Source organism: Biomphalaria glabrata, chromosome 5 (genome assembly GCF_947242115.1).
Source record: "Biomphalaria glabrata chromosome 5, xgBioGlab47.1, whole genome shotgun sequence".
Taxonomy (NCBI): domain Eukaryota; kingdom Metazoa; phylum Mollusca; class Gastropoda; family Planorbidae; genus Biomphalaria; species Biomphalaria glabrata.
In genome coordinates this window covers 4,606,770-4,625,836 of record NC_074715.1, presented here as the reverse complement: position 1 = coordinate 4,625,836, position 19,067 = coordinate 4,606,770, and the positions used below count along the sequence as shown (strand labels likewise).

The following is a 19,067-nucleotide window of genomic DNA, read 5'->3' as shown; positions in this document are numbered from 1 at the left end:
TATAGAAGCAAGAAATGGTATCGAATTAGTGGAATATAGAAGTAAGAAATAGTATCGAATTTGTGGAATATAGAAGCAAGAAATAGTATTGAATATATGAAACATAGACGCAACAAATAGTATCGAATATATGAAATATAGAAGCAAGAAATAGTATCGAATATATGAAATATAGAAGCAAGAAATAGTATTGAATATATGAAATATAGAAGCAAGAAATAGTATTGAATATATGAAATATAGAAGCAAGAAATAGTATCAAATATATGAAATATAGAAGCAAGAAATATTATCGAATATGTGGAATATAGAAGCAAGAAATAGTATCGAATGTGTGGAACATAGAAGCAAGAAATAGTATCGAATGTGTGGAATATAGAAGCAAGAAATAGTATCGAATATGTGAAATATAGAAGCAAGAAATAGTATCGAATGTGTGGAATATGGAAGCAAGAAATAGTATCGATTGTATGTAATATAGAGTCAAGAAGTATCACTGAAATGTTCAGTCAATTATTTTTAGTCAAGCTAAAAAAAATATTTTGGTTAAATGCTGACTAGTTTCCTAATTGGTCAAACGTTTCTCTATCACTAGCAATTGCTTATGTTATAATCCAATTGAAACGAATGATAGTACATTTGTTTAGATTACCTACCTTAACATAAGATGCATTGATATAGTAGTCCTCGAGTTCATTTGTTATGGTCTGGAGATGGACGCGAGAATGATCGTCTGCCAAGAATTGGAAGAGTTAGGGCAGAAGTAAATTAATTATATTTTTTAAAAATGACATGCATTATAATTGTCAAATTGTATTTTTTAAAATATATTTTATTATATATCTATTTTTAGTAATAATTGTTATTAATTAATTTTATTTAAATTATAATAATAATAAAAATCTTTATAGTTGGTGAGAAACTTTACAATTTTACAATTGTGCTTTACAAAAAAAAAAAAAAAACATAATTAGAGAAAAAAATGTGTACGATAGCACAAAAGGTATACGTTCATACCCCAGTTTCTCTTTAACATTTCATGTGAAATTCACAACAGTGAGTTAGTCTACTCAAGCATTTGAACAAAAGAACAAAAGAGTTCTTGTGTCTAGTTGTTTTGTGATCGGTGTCTTTGTATCTTTTTTTTTTAATGTTAAATGTTAAAGATATCATGCCATATTTTTACATTTCAAGTTACTTTATATGGCAGTCTGATACATACATGGAATAATGTTTTTATAGCGATTCTTTCTGTTATTTTGTTCACTTAGTCCTACTTCATAAGTAACATTGGCAGGTCCGGAAATTCTCTGGGAAATACACAAAATTCACATAATTTTACTTTATTATGATTATGAATACATTTTGAATTGAAACAAAATATTTGATTTCAATCAATTTCTGTATGTCAACTCCAGAATTGGCTTGATCAGTCACACGAGATTCTGCCTCGTTTCAAGATGAAACCAAAACCAGTGAGCCATCTGGGCGCATTCTTTAACTTGAGACAGTAGGAGCCATATATATGCCAGTAAATGTTAGTTTTGGCTGACACATTTGCTACGCCGTCTTCGTTTTAAAACAAATTGCATTTGGTAGAAGTTAATTCAACAATGGATAGGTTTTAATACTAATTTAGAAAATACAGCCCTGATTAAATATCGATGTGAACGTATACCTTGAATTCATCTTGGAAAAAATCACTGCTATGTGTGTTGATGTATGAACCCAGGTCTTTGACACTTATTGATGTTGGAAGTTGTTGGACTGGGACTATAAGAAAAATAATGAAACAATGATTAATTTGTTAAATGCAGTATACGATTTTTAATTGTATTTATTATAGACGTTATTAATAAAAAAAAATTCTAAGTGTTAAAATGATAAATCTATTGATAATAAAATACTTAATTACCATCTTTCATATTGGAATATGTTTTGTTTGAGTTAGTTCTGCTAAGATTTTCACATTGTGTATACATTTTTGACCTCGCCTCCTTGCTATATTCAAACAAGAAATGAACACAGCACTTTATCACTACCACTATCACTTGAGCAAAGGTTTATATGATTGTTAAATTATAAAGAAATACGAAATGAACGCATAACTAGTCTAATTATAAATAGTAGGATAAAACAAGCCATTTCTTTGTTAATAAAACTAAAGCAGGATATAGAACTATAATTTCATAATTAAAGGATGGCTGCCTGTTGAGCAGAGGCGCAGTGAGGGGGAGGCAAGGGGGCAAGATGCCCCGGCGCTACCCTCATGGGGGTGCCATTCACAGAGAGGCGCCTACATATGTTCATGGTAAATGTGGGAGGGGGCGCCAATAAAGTACCTTGCCCCGGGAGCACGTTTTGCTCATTACGCCTCTGCTTTTGAGGATGGCTGCCTGGTAGATTGGTATGCGCGCTGGACTGTCGTTTCGTTGTCTCGATGTTAACGAGTTCGTAACCTTTCCGCTGCTCTTCCCCGTCGTCCTGTACATTCGGCTTATGAAATAGATTGTCTTCAGTTCTAAAAGAACATCCGAAACATGTAAAACAGAAGAGAATTAAAAGATGCCATCACAGCGAAGACTTAGCAAATGAATAGAACAGAGGCGTAGTGGGGGGGGGGGAAAGGGGAAAATTTGAAAATCCCCCCCCGGGCCCCCACTTAAGGAGGGCCCCCAAATGAATGTTTTTACATTAAGTATTAATTATTACGCAAAATGCATGGGCACTGGGGGCCCCTAAATGATGGAGAATTCATAGCTACGCCACTGAAATAAAATTGAAGTTAACAGTTAAGTGCAAGCTATAAAAAGAGACATTTTGTTTTGCTTGAAACGTAAACTACAGCCTAGAGATTCTCTTACTTGAAAAGTATCACCACAACGATGAGCGCTAACAGAAGAACGATACAAATCAATAAGATCACAGTCAATAAAGACCCTTCAGATGGGATCCCTGCGGAATGGCAATATATCCATACATTTCAACACATCAACGCTTGCATATGAATATTGTGTAATATTTATTACGAAATACATTTTAAAGAGGTGTAAGGGAAAGGGGTGTAGATTGTATAATGACTTATTAGCTAAAAAATATGAGGAAAAATAAATGTAACAATATATATATACACTTTTTTCTTCAACCTTCTTAAATTACTTAACTTACTTTCCAAACAAAAAGGCTGTTTGTATCCTTGCACACATCCTACCAGACATTCACCAGTTCTGTGGTCACATCGTGAGGCTGAATTATTTGTTGCGCAATGCAAACTACAATTTTGAGCACAGTTTTGACCATAAGTATTTCTTGTGCAAACTATAAGACAAAAAAATGATAAAACAAACACACAAAAAATTTGGTATAATACATTTCTATATGTATGGCCTAACCAAAACACTATATATTTGTATGAATAATATACTGTTAGATAAACAATTAATTTAAAAATGTTCTTTGATAAAACAAAAAAAGATTCCTAAAACTGTACAAAAATAAAGTCTAAAAACAAAAGGACAAACTTTTTGAATGGAATCCCTCGGTCACACGCCTACTTTTTGTGTTTGAACTCCCTCTCTTTCTTTTAACTCTTTAATGTCATTAATTTTATGCTCACAAAATCTGTCTCTCTTTCTTTTTCTCTCTGTCTTTCTCTCTCTCTATTTTTCTCTTCCCCCCTCTCTCTTTTTCTTTCTCTTTATTTAGTGGGAAGCGTGGTCCAGAGGCTAAGTACGATTGAACTTTGCATGGCTTGGCTACCTATGAAGGAGCTTGAGGTTCAACACCCGACTAGATCAGAGTTTTGTTTACTGAGCGCCTAACGACAGAACGGAAAACCTTCTACCAACCTCTAGTTCACTAATGAGATTTTTCAATGCTCTGAGCATGCTATAAACATGAAAATAGCTTTACATAAAAGCTATATATTAAGTTACTCGTGAAGACATTTTTAATTTTTGTTTTTAAGTTTTACCTGCATGATTAATAGACAGCTCATTAAAGACCTACCAGATATGCAAGTTGATCCCAAGAATCCATCTTTACATCCGTTAAAACAGGTGCCATCGACATGATCACACTTGTTACTCTCATTACAGTGAGTACTACATTCCCCAGTACAATGCAGTCCATAGTATCCAGATGGACAGGCTAGAGAGAGAGAGAGAGATAAAGTTATAAAATACATTCTTTATTTTTACACTTACAAGTCAAACCTTCATTTGTGTTCTAAAATGAGGATGTGGATTATAGTTGACAATAAATTATCACTAAATTATGACTAAAGCATTTATTTAGAAGTGAAGATTTCTAGTAATTTACTTAAGGTTTAATTTCTTTGTATTGTAGTTTGTTCATATTCTTAGCAGGCCTGAAGAGAAACATCTGTGACTGCAGCCAGTGGAGTAGCTAGGTACTCTTGGTGCCGGGTTCAAGAATATGTTGGTAGACACCCCACCACCGAAAAAGAAAAATTTAGTGTGTAGCGAATAAATTGAGTAGTCTGTATTTTTACTAAAAAGACATTCAAATAGAGGTAGTTTCACTCGCCTCATGTGGGCCCTGATTGGTCCCAAGCCCAAACGCAATGAAAACCACACTTGCGATGGTTGGTGCGTTAAATGGCTTTGGGGCTCTAATCGTCGAAGGTGCGGGTTCATTAAACCCCTGAACATGGATTCAATGCCACTGACTACAGCTCCTCTTGCTTGTATGTCACCACAGCCGCATCATCAGGAAAAGCAATGCATCTTACAAAGGTAGCGATGCCATTGACCCCAAACTATATCGACACTTGTCTTTCCTTTGGATAGATTAGCTATGTGGAGAGAGGAGGAGCAAATACTGTGTGGGCGACCTTATATAATGCCCAGGCATTCATTTCATTTCCATTAGATGGTCCACAGTTTCTTCGTGAATAAAGGAGGACATTGTCACGAGTCGAGTGACCTATTTCGACCAGTTTCTAGAAGCGAGCTCAAACCAGTGCAAGTGTCCAGCGTAAACTAGTTAATTTTAGGTATCCAATCAAAGAAAGAGGTAAAGGGAAAAAAAAAGCACACGTCAGCTTCTAGAAGGTCAAAGCTACTAAAATAATTAGGGGAGAAGTTTCCATGATTCTTGAATGTACGATTAAGAAAGGTATAAATTAAGGGAAAGTCAGTTAGACGGGGTCCTCGCTTAGTCCTCGATTAGTAATGGTTATAAGTTTTGTGATATTAGCGGGTCCATTAATTAAAGTTTTATTAGTTGAAGTTGAAGTTATACGAAGTGAAGTTTCGTGTATCTTTAAGTTTTATTTATGAAGTATCAAGTCAAGTTGAAGAAGTATTATTAAAGAAGTTTGGAAGAAAATACAGAGATGTTAACTCACTTCATTGAGTTATCAAGTTTGATCATATAATCCCCGACAAGTGTGATCGTCACAGACATAAATAGTATATGATATAATTCTATTCCTAGAATACAATTATCTTCAAGCCCCTAGCTTTGTATTTATAGTTCTTCTATTCCAAAAAACCACCAGCGTAATGAATGGGGCACGTCTGCTAACTCTTTCATAATTTAAAGGCTTTGTTGTAATGAATATATTTTATGTTTTCTTACTTTCATTGCATAACAGATTCATATAACCTTTAGTACAGCCGCCATAACAATTGCCACTGATGTGGTGACATCGTAACCCGTTGCAAAACGGACTACAAGTTTGACTGCAAGCAGCACCATATGTGCCACTTTCACAAACTGCAAGTAAATATAATTATTTTAAAGATAAGAATTATAGATCTGCTGAAATATTAAAAGAGAAACATTGTATAAAACATTAATCTAATACACATAGGAGATATACATAGAAGGTATGTATAAGAAAACATTTAGCTTAAAAGAAAAGAATAAAGGATATAGAAGATTCAGAAATATATATATATATCGAGTTTTATAGCATACATGTAACATAATAAAAAGTAAAAAGTAAATATTCCCTTTCAGACCTTACGATCTATAGGTCAGATGACGTTTAAGGTCATCTGTTTCTTAGGCCAACGGTTAACGAGCAGAGTGTTATGTGGCCAGTACAACGACCAACCGCCTTTACTTTCCCCAACTTAAGTCAGGTACCCATTAGAGTTGGGTGGATTCAGGGGCGCCCTAAAATCCCGAAATTCAAAATCCCAGTCTTCACCGGGATTTGAACCCAAGTCCTCAGGTTCGGAAGCCAAGCGCTTAACCACTCGATCACCGCGCCCCACATGTAACATAAAGACTTACAGAAAAAAACTATTTAAAAAAATTAATAAACCCTCTTTCTAGAAGAAAATATCCATATCGTTTCAATACATAAATAAGAAAAATAAAAATTAAAATCAGAAGATACAATGGTTTCTGCGTTTGCTTTGCAATGTTAAAGATTGTTACAGTTGGGTATGGCCCAACAGGACTTTTATGAAAAAATCCTTTAACATTATTTTTGGAATATATAAAACATACTTTTGTTACAATTAGGACCAGCGTATCCATCTTTACATCCATTGATACACTCTCCAGATGTAGGTTCGCAACTGTTACGACATTGACTGCTACACTTTTCAGAACAGTTGAATCCGTAGTTTCCAAGTGAACAAGCTATAAAGTTGAAACCAAGTTTAAACAAAAGACACTAGTTTAGGACTGAAAAACTTTTTGCAGTAGAACTTAGTTCAACAAGATTACAAAGAGACTTTGTGTTATCACAAAAACTGAGAGGCAGCCCCCGTTGGAGTCGGATCCCTATCGGATGCGCCTATTCGCAAGCAATATTCATACGTGATTTAATTTTGATGTTCACAAGAAATAATGTTTCAAAGATTCCTTTGTCATTGTAAAAAACAATGTGCAATTTGAGGGCTGGACTGTAGTTCGGATTTATCGATGGTCCCTGGTTTAAACCCTGCCCGCTCCCATCCCCGTCGACCTGCGGGTGGTTTGGACTAGGAAGTAAACTATCTTCAACTCTGAAGGAACATCCGAAACATGTAAAACAAACAAACAACCCGAGATCATCGAAATAATCAGTTCAGCACTAACTGTTCGACCAGCCAATGCTCTTAACTTAATAACAAACTGGTTACAAACTAATAGCCAATTATTGATAAAGAGATATATTACACATTACGGCATGACAACTACCGGATATGTACATTATGTCAGACGAGCGATTTCAAAATATCTTTCATTATTGATTTGTAATTGAAAAAAAATAGATATATCGCGCTTGTACTTCGATGTCTCGCACATATATCAACAGAACTATTGGCATTTTCCTTTAAACAAAACTAGAATGGTGATGTAGATCTACATAAAGTAAACTTCTGATTTAGCACTCTTAAGATTTATATCTACTAGATCTAGAACTATAATATAAATTTGGAATAATTTAGATATAATTTAGATTAGATATATGCTCGCCCCCCCCCAAAAAAAAAAATCCTAGATAATATACAATATTGATCTAGACGTTTGGAAATCAAAATCTACACTTTAAGTCTAGAAATCGAAATATCTCGATTTAGTCTATATCAATCTAAACTAGACCTAGAAATTCAAGATCTAGACTTTTTTGAAAATGAGTCACATAACGAGGTTTAATAAACCTATACCGAGTTGTTTTAGCATTTCATTTGAAGAATTTATTCCATATTTAAGGAAAAATTCCATTATGTCAGACGACCTAGATAGACGTAAAGATGGCTTCATCAATACGAGCCAAATATCGATTGATCATAGACATTGGTGCACCGAGTTTTGTTTTTAAAAGAATTTGTTCATATAAAGTCAAAGGAAAAAAATCCATTACGTCACAATGGTCTAGTTACAATTCATTTAACACGAGAGCTTTAACGAGGGCTTATAGTCCCAAGTGCACGGAGTTCTAATAAAATTGATATATATATATATATATATATATATATATATATATATATATATATATATATATATATATATCTTATATATCACTTATATATGAACCCTCGTTAAAGCTCTTTGTTAAAAAAAAATTGCCTTAAAAATTGCCCTTAGCAATCAGCCAGCACGCTCTAAGCTAAATATACCAAATATATTTTAATATCGTTCTTAAATGTAACAAAGAGATTTCTACCTAAAAAAATGGCACGGTAAAAAAATATCTTATCTACATTTTGTACCTCAAAATTATTTTTTGTTATGTTAAAATTGTGATGAATTAAATGGTGGACGGCGTAAAAAAAATCTAATCGACTACTGGCGAACAATTGCTATGCCAGAGAAAGCTGTGGTAAGATATGTTGGACACATCTTGAATGCGAAGCCACGAGAAATACTGCATTACTCATAAATTTTCGGACTTGAAGAAAGCCTTATTATTATTAAATAGTGAATCACTAAGGTAGTGAACTGTTTCTTGGTTAACGCTATGGTCATACATTTGATGGTAAGTTCCTGATAAAGGCAACACAATTTCATATTTCATTAGGAACTACCTATTGCAACTTCTTTTCTATATACATAGTTCTCTACGTCGCCCAACCATGCGGGACACCACGCACGCTGTGGCTGAGTAGTAAAGCGTACTGGGATTTTTACTTTCGGAATCTTTTTTGGCGCCTCTAAGTCCACCAAGCTCTTATTGGTAACTGACATGGTATGGTCTACGTAATGATAGTAAGTTGCACAAGGCATCATTTTTACAGGCTAGCGCCGGCACTGAAGAACGCCCAAGGAAGAAATATGCAACACTGGCAAAGAGAATAACAAGCATTGTTCATCAATATGAACCGAAGGATCGTCTTCTGTACTAACAATCGATAGCTTATCTATCTTATTGATGTAGATGAAAACATTACCTCTATATTTATACATGTTGCACAATCCCCAACTTTTCCCAACTAATGTCAGCTACCCATCAGAGCTTATCGCCTATTCTTTAGACCACAAGTTTGTAAAGGGAAACTAGATCAGTGATGCCCAAAAGAAGGTGCTCGGGTCATGTCGGGCGTCCCAAAACATTTTAGACAATACACATTTGCTTTAATAATATAAACCTTTGTATGGAATTACAATTAGATTTAGGTCAGCGCTAGGAACAGTTTTATATTTAGATGTACTATTCTAGCCGAAAGTGTTTAGTCGAAAAATACAATGGCATACATATTTCATTTCGTTTTTGTAACTTTTCGGTGATGTGACCCGCGACATGAGTGTTGGAAATTAAAATGGCCCGCACATCGCATTAGGTTGGGCATCGCAGCACTAAGGTATATGAACAAAATATGTTCAGGCCAATATCAATTAGATCTATAACTATAATCATACAAACATACTCTCTACCTTGCACACGTTTATTCTAGATTTAATTGTAAAAATAACGCTTGTATAATTAGAAACGATAGAAACAACTAAAAAAAAATTCCTGTGCACATCTTGATAAAACTTGCAAAAATAAAAAGCATTTTCTAATCACCGACCGCTGAAGGTTAGAAAGGGTATATCTCAATTTGTTTCACCGGGTTAGCGAAAATCTCTTGCGTATTATAAGAGGTACAATTGTACATCTTTTCTTATCTTATATAATACAGACGTTACTTCAAAAAAAAAGATGATTACGTCCTACGCGTCATGCATTTAGTCATGCTTATTAACCAATGACCTAAATTCTGCCAAGTCACTGGTTTTCTTGGCTGGCTCAGGCAATCCACTCCATGCTCTAGTAGCACTAGGGAAGAAGGGACGAGGAATGTGCCTTTATCTTTGTGTCTTTCTGAGTATTTTATATATTAATTTTGTTTTTTTAATTTGAAGATTATGGTTCAGTGTTTTATGTATAATTGCTATTTTATTTTTCAATCTTCTATCATGAAGTCTTTCTAAATTTAGTGATTTTACTAAGGGTGTTACTCTAGTCAAATGTGAATATTCGTGTGTTATGAATCTCGCTTCTCTAATTTGTGTCTGTTCCAGTTTCTTACTGTTTTCTTGAGTTGAGGGGTCCCAAACGGAGGATGCTTTATTCTATTAATGGCCTAACCAAGGTTAAATAACATTTTAGTTTTATGTTCTTATTTGATTTATAGAAATTTCTTTTAGTAAACTCTAATGCTTTATTTGATTTTTTTGATAGCCTCATCAATATGGGGATTCCATGACAGTTTTTCATTGATTAAATAACACCTAAGTATTTTGAGTGTTTAGTCTGTGTTACTGGTTTACCAGGAATAAGATAAATGGAATTAAATTGTTTTATTTTTGTTCTTACTTTTAATAAGATGACTCAGAGGACTGTAACGCATTTAAAATAAAACAATGATCGCATTATTGCTCTATTGCTCTGCTATGCCAATTGACTTAAGTACTCAAACATTCCTCGTCCCATATGCTAGGACAAATTTGTACAAATACTCCTTCTTCCCCAGAGCTATTAGAGCATGGAATGGGTTGCCTGAGCTAGCCAGGAAAACCAGTGGCTTGGCAGAATTTAAGTCATTGGTTAATATGCATGACTAAATGCATGACGCGTAGGACGTAATCATCTTCTCTTCTTTTTTGAAGTAACGTCTGTAATAAATAAGATAAGATAAGATAAGATAACAAGAGACAATAATGTGGCTTTGATTTAACGTAATAGCATTGTATGGATATTTTTATTTATAATAGCCTACATGCCTTTTATATATAAGCAAAAGAAAAGAAGAATAAAAAAAACCAAGCAAAACCGGATGAAAAATAGTCCTACAATTCTTTTGTTTTGTTTTGCAATCGCTCTATGAGATTAACACAAGTCTTATGTTCTATAAAACAAACTTAGAAAAGATACAAACAACAGAGTTAGACATGCTTTGGAGAGAAACAAACAAGGAACAAGACGTAGAGGAAGACCAAAAAGAACATGGCGCGCAGTGTACTAGATGAAGCCGAGAGGACTTGAAAGAGCTGGAAAGCCATTAAAAAGCTAGCAACACACTGTTGAGAGTGGTGCGTTTTAATTGAAGGCCTAATATCCACGAGGAACACAAAGAAAAGAGGATGATGGCAATAAACCAATGTACTCTCAATACAGATAAGTGGCTTGTCAGTTAAGTCTTAAGTTCTAAAAGATTACCAAGAAAGTGCTATAAAACAAACTTACCCTCTTTACAGTTTGGTGGCTTGTATCCTTCTTTGCAGCCTCCATAACAGTCCCCTGTCTCTTGTACACATGTTTGGTCAGCACAATTTTGACCACAGCTTTCGTTACAAAACTCACCCCAGTGTCCACTCTTGCATCCTAAAGTAGATCAAATTAATGCGATGGAAATTGGAAATAATTTAAAAGAAACATGTTACAAAATATTTTTGATAAGTTTTGCTAATCAAAATCGTTAGGGTTAGGGTTAGGTTTAGGGTTAGTGTTCAAATCTCTAAGAAAAAGTTTACGTGCGCTCGTGCCTTTCCCAAAACTCACGTTTCTTAAAGATAACCTGCGCCAATTAAACCACTGTTACATCAGATCTGAACGAAGTGGTCGTCTCCTTTCCATTAGGACTAAAACATAAAGATTTAAAAACTTCATCCCACTGTCGGTTAGAGTGTTACACGATCATCTGTCGTCATCGAGAAGTTCATAGAAGTCAAATTCATAAAGCGCTGGTTGTGAGTGTGTATGTGTTTCCTGTGTGAGCTATGTTCTGTTTTTGTATCTATACTGTTATTCTTATGTAGTTACGCTGAGGCGGTCACTTGTGGTCAAACTGAATTTCCATTTGATTGGACTAATAAAAATAATCTTATCTTACTTATTGTATTCCAAGACATCTATTCTTATTGAGTAGAAATATACTAATTAGTTAATTACTACAATTTAGATACATATAGCTAGAAAGATGATAGCTTCTTACCCTTCTTACATTGTCCCGTAAAGTAGTCGCAGCTGCTGTTTTTACACAAAGTACTGCAATTCTGTGTACAGTTCTCTCCCCAAGTTGTAATGTCGCAATCTATTTCAAAATGGTTTGTAAAATTTAGAATTTTCAACATTGTCAATTTTCTTTAAAAAAAAAAAGGCTAATACATAAATACAAACTTTTTGGTTTAAAGGGTTCTCAGATTACGTAAATTATAATTTAGCGAAGATCTAATTCTACTGAGCCTTTTCCACAGTAGTTAAATTTTTATTTTAAAATTCGTATTATCACGGTGAAATATCATCTTGAGGGGATCTGTAATAATCTTTGATGATAATGAGCTTGACTATCAGTTTCTCTTGTTAGTTGATCTTTGCCAAATATTAGGGGTGCTGATATCTTTTACCGTAATTCCGAGTATTTTATACGATGTCTAGATCTAAATGCTATCTAGTATTAAATAAGTTAAAATCCTTTAATTCAAATACAAGAACTTTAATTCATAACTTGAAACCACAAACGTATAGTACAGCATTTACAATGATGAACTGTAGCAAATCAAAAAATACATTCAGATTAACTACTAGGTTCTAACGTAAGTACAAAACTGATCTCTACTATTCAAACAAACGTACTTCTTTTCCCTAAGACAGCGGTGGGCAAATTACGACCTGCGGGCCACATGCGGCCCGCCGAAGTGTTTTATGCGGCCCACGGACACCTAAAGAAATAAGGTGTGCCCACACAATAACACATATAAAAATGCAAATATTAAAAATAAATACTTGTAAATATCTATAGAAATTATTGAAACTTTTGATTCTTATCACTTATATCGAAGAGGCTAAAGAAACATTGTCTCTAAACTGTGTTAAAAGTGTTGGGTTGACTTGTACAAGATGGAGACCGAGCTTTAACTAGGAAAAACAGGCTTTGTAATAAAATAGAGAGCAGTATCCCAACCATAAACTCATTACGGGAAAATTAACACATAGCTGCATTGAACAACTAATGTTTCTTGCATTAATGCATTTCCCGAAACTAGCTTAGGGCTGGCCTTGTGCATAGGTGAACTATGCAGCTGCCCAGGGCCTGCGATTTTTTGAGGACCTCATAAAAGATTGATATTTCATCATTTTAGAGAACGGGGTTGGGAGCAAAGCAGGGTTTGAACCCGGAATAATCGATAAATCTGAACGACAGTCCGGCAAGCAAACCGCACGACCAGGCAGCCATCACATTACTTAAAGAAAGTAAGATAGGAATAACTTTTTTTTTTAACTTTCCCAATAATATAAAAAATAAAATAAAATGTAGGCATATGAAGCACTTTACTGTTTCTGTTGACCACTAAAACGAGAATTTTTTGGAGAATTGTGTATTGTCTCCACAATCAGGGTCTCCTTTGAATATATATATATGCGTGTCACTGATATAGTTCATTAGAATAGTTTGTGAGAAGCATGGTCAAGAGGCTGAGTACGCTTGAACTCGGCTTGGCTAGGCTACCTATGAAGTGGGCTCGAGGTTCGACACCCGACTCGAGTTGAGCTGTGTTTACTGAGCACCTAAAGGCAGCACGGAAACAAATGTGAATGGACCATAGCACTCTGAGCATTCTATACGCATGAAAGTAGCGCTATATAAAAGCTATAATAATAATTTAAAACAATTAACAAAATTATAATGAATGCGTGAATGTAAAAATGGTTTGAATAGTGCTATTAAATTGTTTGTTACAAAAAGATATATTGCTTGCATATATATTGAGATCTATAGATCTAGAGTCTAATATAGTTTTTGACCTAGATTAAACTTAGATTCATTTGTTTAAATTAAGTAAAATAATCTACTTTCACTAAACATTCATGAAGTATCATTTTAAAATTGAATTTAAGGTTCTATAAGCTTATTAATTATTTTACGTTAGTATATTTAGATCTAAAAACGCGCGAATGTAATGGTTTATATAACATTGTTGGTTGAATTTTATGTAGCTCTAGATTTAGAATCTAAACAATTTGAATGCCACAGTGGTCTAGTCAATAAATAAAAACTTTCAGCCTATTATAGTAAAAGACTATTAACACTGTGATGGGAGCTTGTGTCTACCTAGTGTTGACCTAGATACATTAGCCGTGTTTCATTCATCATTTCGTATCTAATTTGCTAACAGGTCTAAATGCGCATACGTAAATCTTAAAGAAAAAAAAGTAAATTGAAATTAAAGACTTAAAATTAAACCGAATCGGTAACTGTAGGCTTAAATGCTTTAAAAAAAAACACTGGAAAGTAAATTGTATTATGTAAGTAGTTTATTTGTTTTTTAATATGCCTTTATAATGACGTTCATTTCATTCGTATCTCTGCGCGATATAATGGTTAAGGAATAGTGTGTCAATGCGGCTAAAGCTATTCTTGCATTTAGAGCGAACGACTTTATGTAAAAAATGTTTTGTACACTCATATTTGAAGGTTAATTTCCATTAAATAATGAAATGAATACACACTAATTTGTATGTTCATGTGTAAAATTAGAAAATTATGTTTTCTTAAATGAGAGCTAATTTAGATCTAGCATCTCTGCGCATGCGTGACCTCTCGGTCTTGTTTTATCATTTAGACACAGCATGTAAACATGGCCTAGATCCATAAAATACTATTGCTGTAATAGATTTGGTCTTTTTTTTTTTTTGAGGATCTTAAGCCACATTACCTACACTACGGTCTAAATTAGTACCCAAGGAACATTTCTGCCAAGTTTTATCAAGATTGGTCAAACGGTTTTGATTTCTATACGGGGACATACATACATACATACGCCAAACATTCTACTTAATATACTAGATATAAAGAAAAAAAATATATATTTCTTGATTCACTAAATCTTATCTTCTTATCTTATAAAATACAGACGTTATTTCAAAAAGTAGACTTATACGTCCTACGCGTGTTCCTAGATAGATCAATCTAGGACTGGCTCAGGCTACCCATTCCATACTTTAATAGCACTCGGAAGAAGGAGCATTTGTACACATTTGTCCTATCATATGGAACAAGGTATGCACCTTTTTCTTTGTCTTTCTGAGTAAAACATAAAGTTCCCCGTTTAGACCTGTGATTTGACCTTTTCTGTGGTCTACGTTTAACGAGTTTATCATATGGCCAGTACAACGACCAACCGCCTTTACTTTTCCCCATGTAATGTCAGGTACCCATTAGAGCTGGGTAGACTCAGCGGCGCTCAAAGATCCCGAAATAAAAGTCCCAGTTTTCACCAGGATTCGAACCCCCGGTTCAAAAGCCAAGTGTTTAACATTAAGCTACCGCGCCTAATGAGTAAAACATATCGCTGATTATATTCTTCTAAGATTAGTGCTTTCAATCGCAGTTCAATAAAATAAGTAGTCCTATGACCAATGCACAATAAAATATCAATCACTTGTACAATGAAAAATTGACTGACATGAGATATTATTAGAAGAATAAACAAATTTCTAAACATGCAGGCGATAAATTTTAATCCATCATATAACAAGAACACCGAATAATCGATTTGGAACAATGACCCCGATAACAAAGATATTTAACAATTCGTTAAATAATATTAAACTATGATTTTTCTGTTTTTTTTTACTCCACTGTTAGTAAATGCTTTAAGTTGTTATAAGTTCTACCTTGACCTTCGATCTCGTTTTGAGTTTCTAAATAACCTTTATTATTGTTAAGAATCATATTTATTCTACGCTCTAAAAGTGACCTAATAATATCGTGTGATGTTAAGGGTGACATCTTTAATATATATCAACAGATAAAAGTAAAGTCAGCAACAAGTTTTGCCAATTCTTCCAAAGTAACAGTCTTTGAAAAACAAAAGGTGGGGGTGGTGGAAATCAATGAAATACTAGAATTCACAGATGGCTGCCTGGTCATGTAATATGCGAGCTGGACCTTTGTTTGGACTTATCGATGGTCTCTGGTTCATACTCTGCCCGCTGCCATACCCCGTCCTGCAGGAGATTTGGACAAGGAAACAGACAATCTTCAACTCTGAAGGAACATCCGAAACATGTCAGACAAAAAAAAGATGAACTTCTTTTAATTGTGATATAATATTTTAGATAGCTATGCCAACTAACGCTCGAGAGAAAGTATGTTAAAAATACATTATGAAAAGAAAAATTATAAAATAAGTGACTTCCATTATAGAATGTATCACATACTTTCATTACAAAGTGGAGGTATATATCCAGATTTACATCCTCGAACACATGATCCACTGTGCTGATCACAATTTAAAGTCTTGCAGTTCGAACTACAGTTTCGTTTACACACATCTCCCCACATACCTTTCTTACAACCTGAAAAATAATTATTTAATATTACTATCTGGATATGACCCAAGGTCGGTACACCCTAGACCGGGCATAACTGATCTAGTGGATCGGATTTAGATCTATGTCAAACATAGCGAATGTTCCCGTAACATTTTTTAAAATGTTGCCACAAAAATGAAAATTGTGTGTGAAAATGGGTTTACCAGTTTAGCCGACATATTAATATCAAATATTTTATATAAACAGAGAGTTGAAGCTAGGTGCTTAAACAAATGTGACACATACATATATTAAACATAAATGAATAGCAGCATCTTATCTTATATGTTTTAGACGTTACTTCAAAAAAGAATATGATTACGTCCTACGCGTCATGCATTTATTCAAGCATATTTACCAATGACCTAAACTCCGCTAAGTCACTGGTTTTCCTGGCTAGCTCAGTGCAAGTTCTTTAGTAGAGATAAAAGTACTGTTGTTTTTTATTTATTTCCCTAACAACAGAAATACACTCAAATAAACATACACTACATTCTTAGATATGATAAAATGAAAATTTATGCCAAGTTTTATCAAGATTGGTCAAACGGTGTTTATTTCTATGCGGTACTGTAAAGCAGTCTAGAACAGTCTAAAAGACTAGGACAGTCTATAACAGTGTAACATACTAAAACATCTATCACTTTCAAGAACAGTCAAAAGTCTACAGCAGTCTAGAACAGTTGAACATTCAAAAAAATCTAGAGCAGTCAAACAGTCTAGAACAGCCTAGAACAGTTTATCATTCTAGGACACAACAGTCTAAGATAGTCTAATAGTGTTGAAAAATGTAAATCTGAGGTGCCTTACGTTGAATAAGAGACACGACCTAAAAATATGTTTAATTTACTAGGATTAATATAGTAGCGATGTACTTACCCTTTAAGCAATTGCCATTAACTCTACTACAGTTTTTTTCTACACAATATTCGTTGCATTCTTCTGAGCAATTAAATCCCCATGTTTTAGAATCACATGCTAGAAAAAAAATTAATTTCTTTTGTTTATTTCTTTTTTTGTTTTATAAAAGTCAATATATCTGAAAAATACATTTAACGCGTAAAATATATAGGTCAGACATAATTTTTTCCCGTATAATTTTTTACGAAAGTCATCTAAGGAAAATCAAATGTAAATACATATGTACGTGGCGCTCATAAGCATGAAAAGATAGGCAGCTCTTTTACCGAAACTTATTGGTGACATAGATCACTGGCTTAAAAAAAGATATTTTAAATTCTGTCTAAAACTTGATTTAGATTTACATTTAGACTAGTTGAGTTTAAATCTTGAAAGATATTTTCTCTTTGTTCTTCAATTAATAAAAAAATGAAATATTGCTTTATTGGCTTCACTTGTTAATACAGTTTTTTTTTTAAATTTATGATAGTATGAGATTTACTAGATTAATGGCGCCAATAAGTCTCTTTTCGCGGTTATTGGAGATTATCAACTTTAACTCAACCCTCAGTTTCCAACAAAATAAAAATAATTTAAAAAAACGCTGAAATTCTGAATGATTTTATGAATGCACTATCCTGTAGTTGTATAATACACAATTATATCTTGATGTCTAATAGATACGAAGATAATATAATTTGTAATAACATACTAAGAAATCTCTAGATCTAATTTTTAAATGCAATGGCACTCTTTTTCAGATGTCTAATATATAAAGAGAGACCAGTATTATTGTAGCTAAACAACATCAATTGTTGTTTTTTTTTCTATTGAGATCTAGATCTAATTCTAATTTATTTAAAAAATATGATACTAAATTTTAGATACTAGAGAAGTTTTCATTTGAACCATCTTGATGAACTCTGCTTAATTATAGCCCTTGATTAGTTGCCTATTTGTTATAAATAAGTCTTGAGCTGTGCCACTGTCATGGAGTATGGGTATAATGCTTCCTTCATTACGAATTTATTTTAATTATTATTATTGCTAAAAATTGCACAAAAACTACCGTAACGATAAAATAATGACTTATCAAAGTTTCTTTTTACACCATAATTAACAGCAAAAAACTGCCTAGAAGAAGAAGAAGCATTGGCGTAGCTAAGGAATTTGAGGCAATGAGGGGTTGACCTCTTTAAGTGCTTCTGTAATTTGACAATCGACATTTTGACATGAGGTAATTGTATTGTTTAATGTGAAAACAAACTTCGGAGACTCAATTGCTGGCCCCCTCAAGTGGGGGGGGACATGGGGTTATCTTGGTCCAACTTAGCTATGCCACACCAGATAAAAGAAAAGGGTTTTGGGTGAATGCGACGATCAAGTAATCAACTACTTCGTTCAAATTTGAATTAGACTACTATTATTATAGAATTACGATTTATAATGTCTTAGTGCATGTGGTATTTCCTATATTATTTTTTTTAGATACTTCTGATAAATGTCTTCAAAAAAATGATTTAGTACAATGTAGAATAAATTCGAATTCAATCAGTGTCAAAATTAATTAGAAGTTTTTTTCAATGCACCACTTAGAAAATATTTTTAATATTGATGTAAGGTTTGATTGTTAAAGTAGGTTTTCTTAATACTGATAAAAGTATGAAATGTCTTATCAAAAAATAGATTTTTTTAAACAATGCCTCTATTTGACTAGTACCCTCGTGGGTAGGGTAAAAACATGGACATGGATCTCAAATAAGTACTAGTATACTCTCTCTCTATAATAACATATTTTTGGGTGTACTTCAACATTTACAATAGATTGCTAATTGTTACTTTGGTATTTACTTTCAATAAATGAAAAATTAAATAAATTAGCGTATTATCAGATTAAAAA

General features: G+C 33.5%; 1 protein-coding gene across 1 annotated transcript in view; it reads right to left on the bottom strand.

The window, feature by feature from the left end:
- Positions 1 to 12,024, bottom strand: part of LOC106076987 (receptor-type tyrosine-protein phosphatase alpha-like) — a 28,620-nt gene extending 16,596 nt beyond the window's left edge. Inside the window, exons 1-11 of the mRNA XM_056028653.1 lie at positions 11,886 to 12,024; positions 11,138 to 11,275; positions 6,487 to 6,621; positions 5,605 to 5,742; positions 4,009 to 4,149; positions 3,169 to 3,318; positions 2,865 to 2,955; positions 1,916 to 2,001; positions 1,679 to 1,773; positions 1,223 to 1,310; positions 657 to 733 (exon numbers count right to left, since the gene is read on the bottom strand). Coding sequence (XP_055884628.1) covers positions 657 to 733; positions 1,223 to 1,310; positions 1,679 to 1,773; positions 1,916 to 2,001; positions 2,865 to 2,955; positions 3,169 to 3,318; positions 4,009 to 4,149; positions 5,605 to 5,742; positions 6,487 to 6,621; positions 11,138 to 11,275; positions 11,886 to 12,024 — 1,278 coding nt within the window. The remainder of the gene's footprint in view (positions 1 to 656; positions 734 to 1,222; positions 1,311 to 1,678; positions 1,774 to 1,915; positions 2,002 to 2,864; positions 2,956 to 3,168; positions 3,319 to 4,008; positions 4,150 to 5,604; positions 5,743 to 6,486; positions 6,622 to 11,137; positions 11,276 to 11,885) is intronic.
- Positions 12,025 to 19,067: the final 7,043 nt, after the last annotated feature.